The sequence below is a fragment of the Lactuca sativa genome, chromosome 6, assembly GCF_002870075.4.
Source record: "Lactuca sativa cultivar Salinas chromosome 6, Lsat_Salinas_v11, whole genome shotgun sequence".
Classification (NCBI taxonomy): domain Eukaryota; kingdom Viridiplantae; phylum Streptophyta; class Magnoliopsida; order Asterales; family Asteraceae; genus Lactuca; species Lactuca sativa.
The window spans coordinates 177,912,621-177,934,012 of NC_056628.2; the positions used below are offsets into that span (position 1 = coordinate 177,912,621).

Here is a 21,392-nt window from a genome sequence, read left to right on the forward strand (position 1 = left end):
GAACAGAGGATTATATGATCCCTTATCTAAAGGACGCGTCAGAATTCAACAGCGGATTTTGAGAGCTACGATTGCTAATCGGATTTTGAAATTGCATTGACATTTATAGTTATTAGACTTATCCAAGTGGGAGACTGTTGGATTAGGTGTCTAAGCCCATAACTATAATTGGTATGTACTTGACCTGATAGTAGGATGGTCCATTTTGGGTTGCATTCACTAGAACAATTTGATAGGATGGATATTTGAGAAAGAGGTTATTTGTGATTTATTAATATATTATAAGTATAATATATTAATTGAGAAATCATATTATTTAATTAGTATTGATCAATAGTTAATTTGGAATTAATTTAGTGATCAAAAGAGACTGATTAAATTAACGGGACTGATTTTGTAAATCAGTGATACATATGGTTTGGGCTAATGATACATTATTGATTTGTGATGGACTTAGCTTATGAGATATTCCTTGAAGTGTTAGTCCAAATCAATTGTTGGATCATAAGCCTAAGTGTAAGAATTAGGGTTTACAAGTGACTCTTGGAATTCTACACTATATATGTAACCTCTAAGCCCCTAAAATCGGCACCAAGAGTATCCTAAGAGGATATAGCCAATTTTTGGTGCTCGTAGCTCTCTCTTATTTTCATCTAATTGTTGGTGGTGTTTTGTGAAACATTTGAGGCATCACACTTGAGGTGCTAAGCTCTTGAAATGCCAACTTCTACAAGCTACAACAAGAGGTAATCATATAACTTGTTTTTATGATTCAAATATCAAATTTGTAATCTAGTTAGGCTTCATGCTTTGGAAAAGGAATATTGCATGTATAAATAGAGAAAACTTAGATCCAAAGCATTAGGTTTGTATGTGTACCATAGGGATGTTATAGTGCTCAAAACCCATCACCACCCACATACAATTCATATAAGCATAAGAGGTAATACTATGCAAAATAATTGCCGGGTTGCACCCAGTAACATATTAAACATATAACCATATAACACACAAACACATGTGAAAATCACAAAGATAATAGCATATCATACAGTCATTGGGCCCCGCCCACTGAATATAACGGGCCCCGCCAATATACAAATCATATACGCATAACCAGATACTAGCATACAGAATAACCAATTGGCCCCGCCCAGTAAGCATCGAAACACATATACATACAAGAGTCGGGCGGACATCTGAGACCCTACATAACAAACCATGGGACGACATTGGTGCCTTCGACGTGCAAAACATAGTGAGGAAACTCACCTTGCACTGCCGAATCTCACAAAAAGAATCTATGTCTACTATCCCACTAAGATCCCCGCGATATTAATCACCAAAATAACATCCATCAAGAATCAGATCTCGAACCAAACTAAGTGTCCAAACTAGGGTAAAAGACTTGTTTACCCTTTGCTCAAATTGGCCCAAATCCTAGGCCCAAACCACCAATCCAAAGGCCTAAATTCCAAATAAACACCCAAGGACCAAATATTGCCCAATTTTCCAAATTGGCCCCAAACCCTTTCATGGGCCTCAAACCAAGGTCCAAAATATTCTTATCCTAAAACACTTGAATTCAGATGGCCCAACATGGCCCAAGACAACCAATCCCACCCTAGCCCAAAACCGAAGCCCAAAACAAAAGAAACCCAACCTGCTGAGTACGCGAGGTGTACTCGGCTTGTACGCTCAGCTTATAGGGATTGTACACGCAACGTATATGCTTGTACACCTCGCGTACTTACCAACTTGGCCAAATTTCCCATTAAGCTCTTAATCGATTAATACCACAACCCATGCTCAGATTTGACTTCCTTTCGGTGGTTAATCACATAAATTTGCCAAATTTATGTGTATGCATGGTTTAATGAAGCTCTTAAAGCTCAAAAGGACTTAACAGATGACTTAATGCATGCATGGTACCATAAGCACCATAAAGCTTGCACCTTTAAGCTTAAGAAACTCATAATAGGCTCAGATCAAAAAGTATAAACCCCACAACCGACTTTACTCATCAAACTAACCCAAAAGGGACCCAAAAACACAAAACCCTTGACATGAAGAGATCAAATCAAGGAAAAGATAAGGTATGAACTTGATACCTCAAAAGAATTGAGAAATGAGTGATGATTCTGGATCTATAAGCTTCACACTAAGTAATGCACCTTCAATCTTCTTCATTCCCTCCAAAATGAGCAAAATAAGCACCAAATTCTTCTCAAGAGCTTAAAGATACAAAAATGGAGGCTAAGGGTCAAAATTTTAGGTTTATGAGGTATAGAGGCTGGTAAAGAGGTGAACCCTAGGGACTTAATGAGTTTAAATAGGGTGCAACATCTCAAAACTAGAGTTTAATTAACCCCTTCATACGCCTTGTGTATTCCTCGTACGCCCAACATACGAGGCCTCACATCTACGATCAACCCCTCTTCGTACACTAAGTGTACAGTAGTGTATGCCTCGTGTACTGGACTTCGCACTAGTATGCCCTGCATACTCCTTATGTATGCCTCACGTACTAGAGTTATCCTTAAACCCTAAAATCCTCTGAAGGCCATAAATTCTTCATTATAAATCTGATTTTGACGATCCTTATATCCATGAAAAGGTAACGAGAGCTCTACGCTTTTATCAACAAATACATGCCTTAAAATTTCCCGAACTAAAATCCGATTCCTATAAAAGCCTGAACTGATGCTTTACCAAAATACCCCTTGTCTCCAAAACACAAGCCGAACACCCAAATTGAAACATCCCAAAAATACGGTCCAAAATTTTCATTTTTAATTATTAATAAAACCATAATTATCAATTCATCACATAAAACCATAAGTCATGTATCTAAAAATATCATAACATCTGTCAACATATCAGAGTAAAAACATCCCAGGCTAAAATCATGGTGTGTGCACAGCAATCATCCCGAGCTCTTCCCCTTGCTATCGGAAGTACCTGAAACCAAAACTGAAAACTATAAGCATGAAGCTTAGTGAGTCTCCCCAAACTACCACATACCATACACATATCACATAATCATATAACATCATATCATGGGACCCGCCTTGCTACATCGGGCCCCACCCAACATCAGACTGCATCCAGCATCGGGCCCCACCCGGCATCGAGCAAAGCTCGACATATATATATATATATATATATATATATATATATATATATATATATATATATGATCATATGTACTAAAACACATAAACATAAGCATAATCACCTAATCATAGACATATAAACATTCCTTAGGCCCCGCCCGACATCAGACCGAGATCCGAAAAGCATACAAACATTCCTTGGGAACCGCCCTGGCATCGGACTGTAGTCCGGAAACATACAAATACAAACACATGCAAGAATCACAAAGAGATCAAGCATACAAACATTCATCGAGTACTACCCTGACATCGAATCGAAATCTATAAAAAATATATAAACCTACATCGGGCCCTGTCCGACATCGGACCTTAGTCCAGAACATACTAACATACATAAACGGGCCAAAACTGGTGCCTTCAACCCATTCCTATAGGAGAAAACTCACCTCAAATGTCGGATGACTAACTATACGTCTCTGCACCTGTAACCGGCTTTACTCACACCCTATACAGAAACAACCCCTTAGATACCATTCTATACTCAAGACCCCTTCACGGGTCAACCTTGTTCAAAATCAAGGTCAAAATCAAATTCAACGTCCAGTCAAAGTCAAAGTCAACATTCCGAGTTGACTTAACTCGTCGAGTTATCCCTCTGACTCGCCGAGTTCCCTTGCTACTCGTAGTCGTGATAAAGCGAGTCAACTCGTCGAGTCCCTCCTCAGAATTGTCGAGTTCTACCTAGGGATGGAAATTTCACCCGACCTGGTGGGGAACCCGGTTGACCCGCCCCAATCGGGGACGGGTATTCCCGGCCAAAACAGGTACAAGGTACGGGGCTGGGGATTCCCATTATGCTAAAACCGGGGATGGGGTCGGGTATAATAATCCCCAACCCCCCCCCCCCCCCCCCCCCCCCCGCCCCCGCTTTGATGACTATATATATATATATATATATATATATATATATATATATATATATATATATATATATATATATATATATATGTCGATCAATTATTGAATTTGAATTAAGTCCACTAAAATGAATTGATCTATATTAGACCATCAGAGATAGAGTACATATACCAAATTATGTTCCCAATTCCAAGAGTTCATAAATCGTTACTTTTCGTTTTGATGCTTGTTAAACTTTATGATTGATGTAAACAGAATCTAATTATGGCATATGGTTTTGATCATTTATTAAACTTGAATTTTTTTAAGTTGAATTTATTATGTTGATAGATTGGGGATGGGTTGGGGATGGGCTGGGTAAAAGCCCAAAATACAAAGGGGTGGGGATTTGATTCCCCGCATCCATCGGGGATGGGGATGGGGATGGGGACAATGTTAGACACTCGGGGATGGGGACAGGGATGGTCAACCCCGCCCCAAACCCGCCCCATTTTCATCCCTAGTTCTACGCTATACAAAATCAGGACAAATCGACTCAACTCGTCGAGTTCCTCTATGGACTCATCGGGTTCTTCAGTATTTTGCTACATCTTAATGGATTAAGCCCCTACTCTCATATATGAGCTTCATACTTCTCATATACACTGAAAATGTCCTTTTAAGGGTAAAGTTTCCAACTTTACCCGATAATACCCTTACTTAATGGATTTAGCTCAAACCCTAAATCTTTAGGACCAAGATCTTGGTTTACAAGCCATCAACACTCCAAGCTAAAGCATACAAACTGAGATCTGGACCCTAGAAACTATATGAACACGTAAATATTACACCTTTCTCTCCATGCATGCCTTTTTGGAGCTTAAAAGGCCAAAATGACATCCTATTGCTTGCATGGGACTTCAATGGCCATAAAGTTTGCACCTTTATGCCATGAAAGCCCTCCATGATTCCAGATCCGATGGTATTCTTGTTGGATTAGTGTCTAAGTCCATAACTATTTTGGTATGTACTTGACCCGATGGTGCATGGTCCTTTTGGGTTGCCTTCACCAAAACAACTTGATTGGAGAAATAAATAGAGAGAGAGGTTATTATGATTTATTAATATGTTATAAGAATAATATATTAAAGGAGAAATCATATTTGTTTAATTAATATTGGTCAATAATTAATTAAGAATTAATTTTGTGATCAAGTGTAATTAATTAAACTAGAGGGGCTGAATTGTAATTATGTGATAGTTACAAAATAAGGTAAGGATTATCTTAAATATAGGGTGAACGAATTTAAGGAGATAATGCCTTAGAATTCGACTAGGATAAGGGTTTCTAAGACTTATCTTATGGTTGCTTGGTGGGCAAGCAACTAGATAAGGATAAGGACTAAAACCCTAATCTTTACACCTATATAAACCCCCTAAGGCTCATGAATTCATCCAACCCTTCCCAAGAAGTCCGAAGGACGAATTCCTACCTCTCTCCTCTCTCTTTATACCTTCTCCATTTGCTCTTGGTGTTCGTAAGCCATTAGAGGAGTGACACTTGTGACTCTAAGCAATCCAAAGTCAATTCAAGGAGGAATTGGGATTGTTATTGCTACATAACAATCAAGGTAATATCATAAACCTAATTATATGTTAATATTGATTTTCATATGCTAGAATTAGGGTTTATAGTCTTGGATTCAAAGCATGTACAATAGAGAAACCTAGATCCAAGCATTAGGGTTTGTATGAGCACATAGGTTGTCTTATGACCAAAGCCCATCAGTGGTATCAGAGCCTTGATTGGTTTCTATTGTATTGATGCTTGAGATGTTTGAAAAAAAAATTTGATTTTTGGTGTTCTGCTTGATGGACTCGGCGAGTCCCACTGTGGACTCGGCGAGTTGCCTCTACTCGGCGAGTTCCATAGGGTGACTCGGCGAGTCGGTGCGTCAGACAGAGGTATATTCGGGATTTCTTGCTGTTTTTGATTATGGATGGTTACCTTATCATGTTAGATCAATATTAATCTGATTATATGATATATTTGACTATATTTTTGATCTAATTGAAGATATTTATCAATTAATAAGATAATTGTTTCCTTATGTGATAATTGTTTAAATTATTTTGATTAAATTGATAAATTGTTTTGCAAGAAATCATTAAATAAATCAAATATGGATGTGATTAATTGTTAATTTAGATTATTTGTTATTTGATCCTTGTTGTTATGAAAAGTTTCATATTTTCCCCTTAGGTTTTATAGTTAGAATTTTAACCCAAAAGTTTTGTTGTTTTGAAATTTAAATAGTTAAAACCCTAATGTTTTGAAAAAATGTTTCAAAACTTGCCCTCAAGTTTTGGAATTTAAATTTTGATTAAATGGTTTAATTTTGATGTATATTTAAATTCTAAACCCTAATGTGTTGAAATGTTTCAAAACTTGCCCTCAAGTTTTGGAATTTAAAAGTTGATTAAAAGTTTAATTAGGAATGTTAAATTCTAAAACTCTAGTATAGTTTTCAAAAAATTCAAATCACACCCTTATGGTTTTATTAATTAAGGTGTATAATTAAAGGAGATTTAATAAATCCATAAAATTTTAGGTTTACAATTTAATTGAATTAAAAGTATAATTGTTAAATTAGACCACCTAATATTTTAAAAGTATAAAATACACCCTATACTATATATAACATTAAAAGTCTAACATTATATATATGTAGGAGTAAAAGTCAGTCTTACTGTTAGTAGGCCTCATTCACGAAGCTGGTCTATAAGGGGTGTTTAAGGAAATTGCCTATAAAATGGCGATCGAATGGGTATCCACTCTTACCCACCGCACTCTTGACTAGTGGAGGGTCATTAGTCGAATGGGTAGGATAGGACGAAACCTTCCATTATAAGTATAATGAATTATTAAAGTAACTAAATGTTTTTATAAAATTCCCAATCTTAGTTACTTAGGCAAAAGTGAATTGATGCAATTCCATGAAATTACACTTTGTGCCTTTGCGAAGACGTTAGTGGAGCGTGAGTGGTTTACCGGCACACTAAATGGTTCTAAGCAAAGGTAGCAAAGGGTGACTCAATGTTTGTCATAGTTCGGTGGAGTGTGTGTGGTTTACCGGCACATCGAATAGGTGACTGTAACATGTGAGGGCACCATGTAAGTTTGCATGGTTATTCACACCCGCTTTGTGATCCTCGGCATCCCAGTCACAAACAAGAAGGGCATATCGAGATTTAAACATGCCATTGAAAGTTCAATGTATCTCAAAGGATCTAGGAGTTTTCATAGAGTTAAAACTTAAATTCTTTTTCGTTTTTCGTGGTGGAAATTAGTGAATCGTCATTCACTTACCTTCAAATATTCTGCAATTAGTGTTACGGCATCCCTCTCCCGAGTTGTAGAATATTGTGTTGGGTCCTAGCCTTAGTATCTCATTTGGGTGATTTGCTAAGGTCTCATTCAATCGACTAACTTGAATTCGTTTTCTCCCGTTTTGTAGATGTCAAAGTTCGACAACTATGGTTTTCCCAAATCCCGTGGAACAAGCTTTCCACATGAAGATGGTATTCCACGATTCAATCGAGGAACAAGAAATCATGCTTCACTTCCTCCTCTTCCTCCTATTGTTCTCCCCAACCCACAAGATCGAAGAATTGAAAGGTTCAATATCACTAAGGCCCTATTGGAAATGAAACATGAAGATGGTAAACCCGTGTGTGCCCACGTTCTAGGAATGAAATCACATATTGATAGGTTGATAATGTTGGGTGTGTCATTCCTAGATGAGTTGGCTGTGAATTTGGTTTTGCAGTCACTTCCTGAATCATATAATGAGTTCAAAAGAAAGTATTATATGATGGATCATGACGACAACCTCATTGACCTAACTTACATGCTCATTGCTGCTGAATCAGAAATGATTTGGTGAAGAAATGGAGCGTATTTGTTGGGAAAGTCAACCGACCATGCTTCCGAGGACGTTCTAGGAGAACCGACCTGCGTTTGCTGCCAAAAGAAAGGGCGTTGGAGACAAGTATGCCCAAAGAGCCTGAAGAATCCAGAAGATGGGAGAGTCAAAGAGTATGTCTGCACTTCAGGTAAAATCCACTATCTAACTCCATTAAGTTCCTATTCATTGATTCCTAATACATAATGTGATAAGATTGCATTTGAATGTTTTACAGGATCGGTGAAAAGAAAGGAAGCTTGGTGAAAGAGCAAGATGCATCTAATCACAAGGAATGGATCTTGATCGCATGGACTTGAAGATTAGATTTTGAGCTTAGATTGTTATGATAGAGTTGTTAGAAATTTCCCTTTTTGAAATACATAGTTTTCAATGGATTTTGCATTGTAAGGACAAATGTTTTCCGCTGCTTTTATAAATAAAATAAATTTTCGTTTGACTTATTTATTTATTTGTTTATTTCCTTGCAATGAAATCGTTATGAAAATTGGTGTTTGCATATTTCTACAACAAATGGATATGATTCTTATTTATGGTGTTTATGGAAAAGTTGAGAATTTACCAAATAGGGAGAGTTTCTCATCGCCCAAGTTTCAATTGAACAGAAATTTGGAATCATGCAACTTGGTTGCATGATGAATGAGAAATTTCATATTTGGAAATTAGACTAATTCATTGACAAAGTGTCAAGTGAAGGACTTGGAGATCGAATACACACAGTTGCGTGTTGATCAAGTCCACCATAAGAGTGACAAAGATATTCGTCATGATTTACTAAAGGTTTAGTAAATATGATTATACTTACAAGATCAAGTGTAATTCTGAATTGATTAAAGGGCTTAGATCAATAGCAGAACGAATAAGAAGAATCAAGTAGGCAGAAAGATAAAAGTTTCTCCATTCTAAGAAAAAGGGAGAGTACCTTTTATGCTTTATGATAGGTCTAAATGATTAAGAACCATATCTCAATTGATCCTCTAAGTGAGTCTTAGTACAATTGTATGTTTGAGAAGAGGAATCAAGAATTGAAGAAATGGTTAAATCAAGAAGTCAATCATACTTCGTTCCGAAAACAAGTCTTAAAGTTAAGATTGTGACAATGAGTGACAAGTATTAAAAGGCTTATCAAATGTGGAAAGTTGTGATGTCTTGGATAAGACAAAGACCAACTAGGACCAACTTATGAAGAGTTTGATAAAAACTACACTAACTCTTGAATATTTGTTTGTCAAGAAATGGTTATTGACAAGAGAATCTTATATGTCAAGGAGTCAGTGGGAGTCTTATTGGTCTTGAAAGGCTTCAAGAACAAATCAAATAAACCTTATTAATCATCACTAGCACACGAGTTGAGGTTTAAACCCATCGTGTTGACATTATTTTGTTTCTGTGCTGTTCCAATTAAGTTAATTATGCATGTGAGTTCTATGAGTTCTCATTTTGAACGCATAAAAGGCAAAGCACCTTAATCAATGAAAGGTACATTGATAGGAAGGGGTGAGCTTCTTAACTAGTTGGAAGACATGGTGGGTAGCTATGCTACCATAAGGCAAGAAATCAAGATTAAGAAAGTTCGGTTCATATGAGTTTGAATTTGTCGTAAACTTTGGTTTTAACAAATTCACATGGATAGGAACACATAAACCGTTTAAATCTAAGTGTCATAAGATTTCCTCCTTCATGAAAATGATTGTGAGGAAATGCTTTCACTAAGAAAGATTTTAAGAAGATAGTGATTGTAAAATTGCATTCTCGAATTCGATTATGGTTACGGTATCCCTTTCCATAATTTGAATTGTGAGGTTTGGCAATTAGTCTTAATTGTCTAGACACACATATGAACTATCGAAGGCAAAGGTGTATAAGTTCAAGAAGCCTTGATAAAAAGATTATCAAAGCACTAAGTATTAGAAACATGAACTTAAGAAATTCAATAAGTGTTATTTTTCTAAAAGTTAAGATGTTTATGAATACATGTCGGAGTTAGTGGGAGCATAAGTGTTATGTTTTATAGTAATCATCATGATAGTGGGAGCATAAAAGTTATGATTGTATGATTATTATGGAAAGTATTGCAAGTTGGCAATATTAATTATAGAAAAACAAGAGTCATACCTTGCAAAGTAGTAAGGGTTGAAAGGTTGTTTTGCTATAATTAAGGGAGAGAATATTATGCTTCATTTCAAATCTAAAGGCTTAGGTTGAGAAATGTTAATAAATTTAGTCAAGGGTACATAGTGTGTTCTTAAAATTTCGATTATGATTACGACATTCCTCTTCACAATTCGAATTTTGAGAACATAGCAAATAAAACATTATGCATCGTGTCCCATACGCTTCGGGTATAGGATCGATTGCAAATGCTTTGATATTTGACCATTCTAAAATTTTCCAAATGTCGAGCGCATTTAGAGGGAAAAGATACTAGAATTGGTTTTGAATAAAATAATTAAACAACTATCAAAGGACAATCCAAAGTTCGACGAGGATTGGACGCTTGTGAGTAGTTGGAAGCATGATATTGGATGGACCATATCGACATTATTATGAATAGATAAGATTCTATTAAATAATGAGTTGTCATATGGAAAATATGGAAGCGTGTCCATATTGGGAGTTGAATATTGAAAAATCTATGTCAAAGATTAGAAACTTTTATGCAAAAGGATGTTCAAATGAATGTACTTTGAGTGAGAGACATCATATCTATGGAATTGTCTTGTAGCAATCTCCGATAGAGAACTTTGTAATATCATTGGCAATAGTCTTTGTGACTTTGGTGCAGTGACATTACGAAAGGATCATTGCATAGAATGTTAGAATCTAGCATATTTTATAAGTAACAAGAATTTGATATTCTCACACTTATGAAAAAGGATTTGGAGTTGTGAAATGAGAATGATTGGAAATGTGTTCAATTTGATATATTTCACAAAAGTAAGAACCATAGATAAACATTGTGTGCATGCTAAGAGCATGGGACAAGTGTAATAATTCAAGTAAGAAGTTGATTACCCGAAACGACAAATAATGAGTAATTGATATGGTGATAAATAGAAGGAGTTTTATTTATACTCAAAGGTTGAGGCCATATGGGATTAGTATTATTCTTGTGTTTCACATTTGCATGTTTTGACTTCCAGAATAATTGAATTTATTAAGAATAATTGAATTTATTAAGAATAATCGAATTATTCGAACGGGGCCACAGTCGTTCATATGTTGGAAGTAGGTATGAATGAAGACTGTCATGAATTGGTGTGTGGATTGTCTAAAGAGCATTAGACATAAGCAAATGTTTGCTGCAACGTTCAAGAGTGCTTATGAATATGATTTGAGCATTGGATTAAACCCACGCTCACTTGGATCACTCCATGAATTGTATCACGAGTGATTGGTGAGACGATAACATCTTATATTCTTGAAACCGAGATGTGTGAGTTGTATCTTGCGAATCGGTTGCACATTGATAATATGTAAACGCACTAGTAACTTGGTGTTATAAAACATATTCTTGTGTGTGATTCGGTGAGTAAGTGCAAGAAAGTATTGTATCAAAGTTTATCCGTTCCTTTTATCCAAGGTAGGATAAAAGCGATATCTTTGGGCCCCTCGATGGTTTAGTGATGACAAACGTAAATGCTCGGCCGGGCTAGGGCTAATTTGATTTGTTCAATTAGTCAGTCGTCATAAATCGGAAATCGAGAAGTAGTACAAAGAGAATGATTTGAAATCATGTCTCATATGATATCTAGAATGGAGGAATATATGATCCCTTATCTAAGGACACGCGTATTTGATATGATCAGAGTTGACAGCGGCTTTGGAAAGCTACGATTGCAGATCGGGATCCGAAGTCATACGCAGAATAGTTGTTGGACTTATCCAAGTGGGAGACTGTTGGATTAGTGTCTAAGTCCATAACTATTTTGGTATGTACTTGACCCGATGGTGCATGGTCCTTTTAGGTTGCCTTCACCAAAGCAACTTGATTGGAGAAATAAATAGAGAGAGAGGTTATTATGATTTATTAATATGTTATAAGAATAATATATTAAAGGAGAAATCATATTTGTTTAATTAATATTGGTCAATAATTAATTAAGAATTAATTTTGTGATCAAGTGTAATTAATTAAACTAGAGGGGCTAAATTGTAATTATGTGATAGTTACAAAATAAGGTAAGGATTATCTTAAATATAGGGTGAACGAATTTAAGGAGATAATGCCTTAGAATTCGACTAGGATAAGGGTTTCTAAGACTTATCTTATGGTTGCTTGGTGGGCAAGCAACTAGATAAGGATAAGGACTAAAACCCTAATCTTTACACCTATATAAACCCCCTAAGGCTCATGAATTCGTCCAACCCTTCCCAAGAAGTCCTAAGGACGAATTCCTACCTCTCTCCTCTCTCTTTATACCTTCTCCATTTGCTCTTGGTGTTTGTAAGCCATTAGAGGAGTGACACTTGTGACTCTAAGCAATCCAAAGTCAATTCAAGGAGGAATTGGGATTGTTATTGCTACATAACAATCAAGGTAATATCATAAACCTAATTATATGTTAATATTGATTTCCATATGCTAGAATTAGGGTTTATAGTCTTGGATTCAAAGCATGTACAATAGAGAAACCTAGATCCAAGCATTAGGGTTTGTATGAGCACATAGGATGTCTTATGACCAAAGCCCATCAATTCTCACTTGGGACGTCCAATGCCCAAAGGTTATGCTTCTTGGACCAAAAAACCAATAAAATGATAATAAGAATATCTAAGAAGTTACTAAGCAAGTTTGAGACTTGCTTACCAGGAAATGATGAGAATGAAATGGAGTCTCTAGATCTATTAGCTTCTTCTTGAATCCCCAAGCTTCTCCTTCCTTCAAAAGCTTCAACACACACAAAACTTCACTAAAAAAGGGCTTACAACACTACTAGAAAAACAGCCTTTTACGACGCTCATTGTGCGTCGTAAAACGCACAGACGATGCGCAAATGCACGTCAAGGAAGGCCCTGTCATAAAGAGAGACGACACGCATTTACGACACACATTTATGACACGCATTTACGACGCGCGGTTATGACACGCATTTATGACGCGCATTCACGACGCGCGGTTATGACACGCAATGCGTATCAAGGAAGGTCGTGTCATAAAGGAAGACGACACGCATTTGTGTGTCGTAACCTTACGACGCGCATGTTTATGACACGCAATGCGTATCAAGGAAGCCCCTGTCAAGAAAGGCCATGTCATAAATGAAGACGACACACATTTTTGCGTATCGTAATTTTAATTTTTTTAAAAAAAATTATTAATAGATTTACTGATTTTCAAATTAAATTTGCATTTCATGTCTCATAATAGAGAATAAAATATCATATACAAAAAATACAACACATTGCACGAAAGTTAATGTCATACAAATAATCATTCCAATAGTAGACAAATTTAATACATCAAATAATCATTCTAATAGTAGACAAATGTAACATTTCAACATTTTTATATAATTAACTAAATTATTAGCCAAATTTCCTAAAATACCAACATACTTTTCTATGAAGTGCATTAACACTATTCTTTTCCATCAAAAACTTCAAAACCTGCATAATTAAATTAATGTGTAATCAGCTACAGAAATTTGTGTGAGCATATGTATAATTCTCTATAAACACCACATAGAGGTATATAAGTGAAGTCAGAAGTCAGAACTGTAAGTAAGGCTAAAGATGCAGCAACTCACATTGAAAAGGTAATTTTACCTACTCATCTCTTTCACCCATCAACTCCAGTCCATCAGAGTGCCTTCGTCTTAATGCTTCTAGTTCTGGTTTTAGGCCAGACAACATACACTTTTGACCATAATTTTGCACACTGCATCAAAAAAAAGCATATGAGATCAAAGGGTAATATAGACATTTATCATCCAAAATGTATAACATAATGAAAAAAAGGAAACTCTACCTCCTCTGTTAATTTAACCAACGCCTCAGCAAGAGAGTCGTGAATGGATTCCATGGATGCCTGAATGCTACAAATTAATACAAAACCCTTGATTTCATTGTTGTCCCTATTTTTCACCAATCTTGCCTGTATAATGATGGAGATATAAATTAACATATTTTTCATCAGTTGATATAGCACATGCCTAACAAAGATTCACCAAATAGCACCCAAAATGTATTAGCACTTCTATTAAAAGAATGTTAAAAGTTTTAGTAATCAGTTAATCATCACATCACCTTCTTCTTTACCCTTATGTATTGATGAAGCCATCCAGACACATCTATTAGTAATTTTTCATGTAGATCTTATATATTTCTCATGTTTTGACTTACATTGACTTCAGTTCCTGAGAAGGCAACATCATATATCATAATATCGGTGAATATTATTATTCCCTCAAATAGAAAAAGTAACACTTAGCTTCTTCAAGATTTACATGTACTAGAATGGCATCATTTCACTAAGTGGCTTTGTTGGAGGCATATGCATGAAAAGAGAATTTGTAAAAAAATCTAATGAAACTCATTACCCAACAGTCTTCACTAGGATCAAAATCAGCAGTATGAAGAACAAAAAATTATTTTGATCAACCGCAAACCAAACAAGAAGATTCGGTGCAAAGATTTCATTTAATGAGATGAGAAAATTTATTAAATGAAAAGAATATCATATTGAAGGGTATCCTGAACTTGCTCGTTATAAATCTCAATTATTAGAACAGGGACATCATATTGAAGGGTATCCTTCCTTTGTTCAACAATAAAAAATAGAGACATTATAAATATTTTGCATTAGATACAATCTTGTATAATTTATAGAAATGAGAAAGCTAGTTCAAATAAAAATCTGACCTGATAAGCTAGTTCTCTGCAACAAATCTCACCCAAGACACAAAGAGTAAGACATGGGTGAAAATTAACATTTTCAAATTGTTGGACGGTTACAAATGAAAATATGACATGATAAGCTAGTTCTCTGGTGTCGCAAAGGACAAGTGCAGCAACTTGTCCTGCTACAGATGTGTCTCCACATATTGTTCCACATAAGAACCAATTTTATCTCCTAGTGTCTTTGATAACAGATGTGTCTCAGCACCTGGAGCATCCAGAATGATGGAATTGTATCCTAAACCTCTACCACCTCTTGAATCTATCAACAGAAACAAAACGTTCAGATTCAATCAAAAAATCACCAATAATCAATCTTCAACATCATATCCAAATATTCACTTCATACCACTTTCAAGTAAAAAAGATAAGATAGTAATGCAAGAAAAGAACCTAGCATTTAGGGTTTAGGGTTTAGGGCATGAAAGTAGAAAATAATATAAATTGCACCCTTAAAATCTTAATCCCATTAATTTAGGTTAAACTGGTGCCAATTACTAACCTGGATCTTTAGCAATAAAGCTCAAGACACGGTTAATGAAATTGCCTAAATTATTCAGCAACTGAGTGTTGAGTTTTGCTTGAAGATCTATCCATATGAATAATATGTCTAATACCTACACAAGTAAACCCAATAATCAATGAAAGAGAAGGAAATAAGAAAAAAAGTGAGAGATCACATTTTTAATTTATATACTAAATAAAAGTTACACCTCTGGTCTATTAGTTAGCAAATAATATCTCCACACTTCTACTGGAATATTTGTATCCTGTGCATCATTACTAAAGACTCCTACACCCTTGATCTTTGAAAACTTACCTTTAAAAGAAATGGGGTTTGTTTATCATGAAAAGAATAGATTTTGGGGTTGAATAGAGGCATAGAACAAACCTCCTTCATAGTTTAGATACTCTGTAACACTTATAGTCTTCAACAAAGTCCAGTTCTCAGAAGTTCCAAGAAGTGTAGAAGGGAACATTACCTGAAAGAATTGTTTTCAAACTTAATGAGGAAACAATATCAATGATATACATGATCATAATATTTAAAAGGTTTTTTGCATAAGAACCTAATGCAATAATACCAAAATGGTCAAGTACTTGAAGAAAAAGAACTTACAAATGACTGCAATTTACCTTGCATCTTGGATTAATGAGTTTTGTTGGATTCAACAGTTGACTGCAATTTTCAAATTGATCTCCTCAGATAGAGTCATAATTGCATTATTTGTTAGGGCAGGTACCTTCAACAGGTCAGTCAGCTAAAAATTTCTGACAAGTATCACAGTAAAGTTGCAGTCCGAAATATATACATAACTTACTATACATCTCTACATTACAGTATCAGTTTGGAATAAGTTGAATACAAACAAAAATGTATGTGTATACCTGCTGCATTGTGTTCTCAGAAAGGCATTTGTTCTCCATTAACTTTTTAAAGATTGCTTGACAAACTATTCATATATTATCTATGAATACAAACAAAAATGTATGTGTAAGTTTTTCATTCACCTGTCTTTCTTTCTATTACCATTTAATTTAATTACATCTTTATATTTAAAATATATCAATTTTCAGAAACTTTTTATATCATCAATATATGCATGATACATAAAAACAGTTTACTTTTGTTTCTTTCATGAATGTGACATTGGCTTTTGTATATGAATATGATAGTGATTTAGTTGTAGCATCTCCAGTGGAGGATTACTTTTTGTACATATATGATCTACCTGAACCCAAAAAGGTTAGAATCAGATTAAAACAATATATTTTACTTTTTTCTTTTTTATTTATTTACTAAATATATCTTCCTATTTGTATCTTATTTTGCAGAAACAAGTTGATGAAATTACACAGCCTTTTCTTGATGTGCTTGGGGAGGACTATTATGTTTGCTGCCAAGGTAATATAAGTGGCAATGCATCATATAATTGCAAGAAATAAAAAAAATAATTTTATTTAAAAATCTACCTATTTTAACAAAATTATTAATTTGCAAAATTTTAATTTGGCAGGCACATCATTTTTCCCACTGCAAAGCTGTATGAACCATTCGTGTTGTCCCATTGCTAAAGCTTTTAAACGTGATAAGGTACCTAAATTTTTATAAATTAATTAATATTAATATATTATCTATGAATACAAAAAGTATTTTAGAATCCAAAATCAACTATTCATCTCAAAATCTTGTAACGTTACATTCAAATTGAGATCGTTACGTGAAAATTCATTACAAAATTCAGATACACGAAACATAGAAACGTAAAAATATAAATCATGTATCAAAATATACAACATAAAAATATAAATCTCTTTGATAATGTAGACATGGACATGGACATACCTTTAAACCAACAATTGCCAGCAAGACAAGATCGCCCTCAGGTAGCTCCCGTTGTGCCATCTCATCTTCGTCTATCAGAATAGTTTCTGCTTCACATGGTCTATATGAAATAGCAACACAATGCAAGCTTCCAGAAGCCATATCTTTAGCTGTTTTTTAAAAATATTCCACCTATAATGTAAACAATTACACATTAGAATTTTTTTTTTCAATCAAGATGAAATCTCTTACCTTTTCTTCACATAGGGGGACAAGTTCTCCATCAATGTGCATGTATCTTATACACGCAGCCAACACAATTTTAGCTGCCCCTTTCCAGTGTACATGAACTTCAGAATCAGGCTGTTGAGAAAAGAAAAAACAGAATCAAAAATATATTCACTATCTCCAAACAGATAAGAAACAATGTTTTGACACAAAAATTAAGACACAAGGGTATCTTGGTCAAAAATATACCACTTATTTGTACAATTTAAAAAAATGAAAAAAAAAAAAACCGAAACTTTTGGTTTAACATACAAGGGTATCTTGGTCAATATTGTGGTTTGGCCCCAATGCATATGAGATACAAGGGATGTAATCCATATTTCCCCTCCCCCCCCCCTCCCCCCTTTTCAATTAGTAATTAGATTGATATAAAGCGAAAAGCAAATCCCTATATTATCCATGCACTTATACTTTGGTGATTCGAATAATAAAAGAATGTAAGTTAAGGGGTTAGATGTACTATAAAATGGGTTAAAGGACCCGCTTAAAATGCAATATATAACACAATTTTGCAACAGGATCTAATAAAGGCGAGTCTTATGTCAAAGACTAATAGAGCACGGTTTTAAAACAGGTCGTATGAGGTTTATAGAAGCCTATTTCTTTCCAAGCAGTTGTATAATATTGAGAAAACAGTTAAACAGGTCCTTTATAACTTATATATATGCCCGGTTCCTAGACAACCAAACTGTACAACATCTACTACACAGTGGCATTAAACAGTATCAACAACGTTAGAATTGCATCACTCATACATCCCATCATGCACCAAAAATTGCTATAGAATCAAAAGTTATGCACAATGATAAAACAATTACCTCTTGATTGATTAAGATTTAATCCTCAGCAGAAACTTTTGAACTCGTAAAATCTTTTTTTTGATTAGCAACCCTCTTCATGCAAGCCGCCTTTGATCTTCCTGGAACAGCAGTTGTAATCTTCTCCCACCTCAAGGCTGAATCTTATGGGAAAACATTTAAAGCATTGAATAGAGCTATGTCCTTGGAGGAGCTCCAACTTCCACCATTACTGACCTGCTCCCTTCCATTATTGATAACCTCATAAACCCTCTGGTCCACTGCCATCCTATCTTTCAAAAACTTTGAAAAAGAATCTAAGTCACCAATTTTCATTATTGACGTGAGATTACTATGTCATCATTAAAAATTAGGGTTTGGGAATCAGGGGATTTCGATGGTGGAATCGTAAGAGTTGGGAGGAGGTGGAAACAAAATATTAGATTTCTTTGATTAAAACAAAATTGAAGGTAAATCATTTGATGAGGGATTGTATCTGTAAGAATAAGAAAATGAATGTGATTTTGATGGAACCCCAACTGCATCTGTAAGAATAAGAAAATGAATGTGATTTTGAAGTAGAAAATGAGAAAGTGTTAGGGATACAAGAGTGAAACCTCGAGGTTGTCAGCAAGGCGAGGTGAGGTGAGGTACTGCGATCATCGATTGTTGCAGAGGCCAAGGAGAAGTGAGAGCGTTTTTGTTCTTGAAAAAAAACCCTCCTGCGTTAGATTTGGAAGTAATAGAAAAGAACCCAGTCGCATTCGTTTTCTCCGCCGTTGACGGCGGTTTGTGGAGATGATGATGTCATCGTGTACTGCGATGTGGCGTTCTGATCTTGAACCGACATCTTGAGATGGCAGAAGTGTTTGCTTAGACACTTCGAACTCTTAAAGATTATGAGGTTCGATGATGGTGGTGGCGGCTTAGGGCTTAGAGAGAGAGAGAGAGAGAGAGAGACGAACTGCTTAAAGGATAATTAGGGCGTTTTGGTAGAGGATTTTAGAAGAAGAAGAAGGAGATGTATCGGCGCGCCATTTAATTTTTTGGTATTTCATTTCCCCCTAAGAAAACCTGCCTTCCTAAAGAAAAATATAAAGCGACAGTTTTAGACGACACGCTTTTTTATGATAGGTGCCCTCCGTGTTTTTTTTTTGTTGGACACAATTTTTTGGGCGCGCACAAATGCGTGTTCTCTATCCTTTAAATTTTGCAAAACTGACATTATTTTTTAGGGCACACTTATATACGCGTCCTCTATCAGCGAGTGTCATTGTTTGCGCGTCATTAAAGGGCTGTTTTCTAGTAGTGCAAGCTCACAAATGCATTAGGGTTTCTGTATCTAGGGTTTGGACTTGGAGGCTGAAAATGAGGCCAGCATGTGGGGATTAGGATGCTTAAATAGGGTGCAAAACCCCGCAATTAGGGTTTCACGCATGCCAGCCTACTCGTCGAGTTGAGGGCTCTCAACTCGTCGAGTAGGTTACTTAAAAACCCGCGTCTCTTTTGATCTCTACTCAACGAGTTTGGGGCTACCAACTCGTCGATTTGCTCTACAAAAATGAATAAATTTTAATTTAAATACGTACCAGGAACCAGATGTTAAGCGAATCATCCAAATTACGTCACCAACATCCAAATGGGTCAAAATCTCATTTCCTCAAAGGTCCTAAGCCTGATAATACCCGATCCTTGGCAACCACCACGAAATAGGAAACGGTTCGGGATAGGGCGTTACATATATGTTCAGATCAAACCACTACCACAACCAACCTCTGACGACTTTCCACCACCAACATACGACGCACAAGATCTATTTCATGACTGCTAGCATTTAACCCACCATCAAACCATTGCCTTAATTTCTATTTTTCTCTTTAAATAATCAGAAAAAGTCAGATGTGGATATAAATCGGCGGAATATATCAGATCGAAAACCCTAATGTCCCTTCTATTGTGAATTGTCGTCGCCGCTACTATCATTCGACACACCAAAGGCCAGATCTACGAACTTTGACGAGCGGAAAGGATCTACCACAACCCCTCATTTTAGATATGCTTTGTTTCTGATTCCTCCAAATTTGCTTCGTTTCTAACCACATCTAGCCACATTCTTTATTTCCGAACACCACCCCTGGTGCTGCTCTACCACCGGTGCTCTACACACCTTACACCATCGAGGACCTTCATCTTCATCAAGATCTATAGAGTCTTCATTTCTAGAGGCAAATTCTTGAATGATCTTTTATTTGAAGTAGATTTGACAGATTTGATGTGTAGTGTTTGATGGTTTTTTCAATAGAAAATATAAGTTTTAAGTTATAAATACATAAGTTTTTGAGTTAAAGAACCATTAGCCTCTAGATCCGATGATATGAATGTAAGTTTTAAGTTGAGAATATGGTTGTGAACGTATGATTTTTGTGTATTAAACTATGAATATATTGTATTATGCTGTGAATTTTGTATATTAAATTGTAAATAGATTGTATTAACTTATAAATGGACTATATGGAGTTGAGCATTTTGTAGGATTTTTTGTTGAAAAATGAATGATTTATGCATGAATGTTACTATTAATTTTAGGGATAATGACTTAAAAGGGTAATATATTATTTGATTTGTACACATTTAATCACTGACTTTTTTTTTTCGTCCACATTTACCCTTTCAACTTGTTAAATTGTACACATTTAGTCCTGATGACCGGCTACTCCAGGTTAGCCGGTAAAAATGACTTAATAATGTTATATATTTCTCACTTTGTACACATTTAGTCCTTAAGATTTTTGTACACATTTAGTACTTAATATTTTTTTTTGCAAAATAAGTCATTTTTGTTTTTGTACTCATTCAATACTTATGAATGATTTCTTTAGGTTTTTCTCGCGACATCTTACGTCGGATAGCCATATGGTGGTGGGATAGGTTGAGGTGGTCCTGCTATATGTTGTAGGCCAAGATACCTAGTGCGGGTCGGCTGTAAGCCGTAGGCACAGAGGCTCGAGAAGAGCGGTTGGGTTAAGGCGGCATGCTGACAAAACCTGGGTATTCCAGTCCGATGACTAATTGGACCTGTTAC

At 35.5% G+C, this 21,392-nt stretch overlaps 1 protein-coding gene across 17 annotated transcripts; it reads right to left on the reverse strand.

The window, feature by feature from the left end:
- Positions 1–13,404: 13,404 nt before the first annotated feature.
- Positions 13,405–19,366, reverse strand: LOC111891447 (probable methionine--tRNA ligase). Of its 17 annotated transcripts, none has more exons than XR_008224865.1 (11): positions 18,928–19,366; positions 18,332–18,855; positions 17,247–17,588; positions 16,037–16,368; positions 15,792–15,882; positions 15,402–15,516; positions 14,864–15,161; positions 14,249–14,358; positions 13,971–14,096; positions 13,750–13,880; positions 13,405–13,609 (listed from the first exon to the last, which is right to left on the reverse strand). XR_008224865.1 is itself a non-coding variant. In XM_042895951.1 (10 exons), the coding sequence occupies exons 6-10, from the start codon at positions 16,041–16,043 to the stop codon at positions 15,025–15,027; spliced, it is 474 nt and encodes a 157-aa protein (XP_042751885.1). In that variant the 5' UTR covers positions 16,044–16,079; positions 16,289–16,368; positions 16,874–16,998; positions 17,247–17,588; positions 18,332–18,855; positions 18,928–19,366; the 3' UTR covers positions 14,918–15,024. The 17 variants fall into 17 exon arrangements, 15 of the variants coding, with proteins under 15 accessions (XP_052620753.1, XP_042751885.1, XP_042751884.1 ...); XR_008224866.1 differs by having other exon boundaries at positions 16,020–16,368; XM_042895951.1 differs by lacking the exons at positions 13,405–13,609; positions 13,750–13,880; positions 13,971–14,096; positions 14,249–14,358 and adding exons at positions 15,613–15,719; positions 16,874–16,998 and having other exon boundaries at positions 14,918–15,161; positions 16,020–16,079; positions 16,289–16,368.
- Between the last annotated feature and the right edge of the window lie 2,026 nt (positions 19,367–21,392).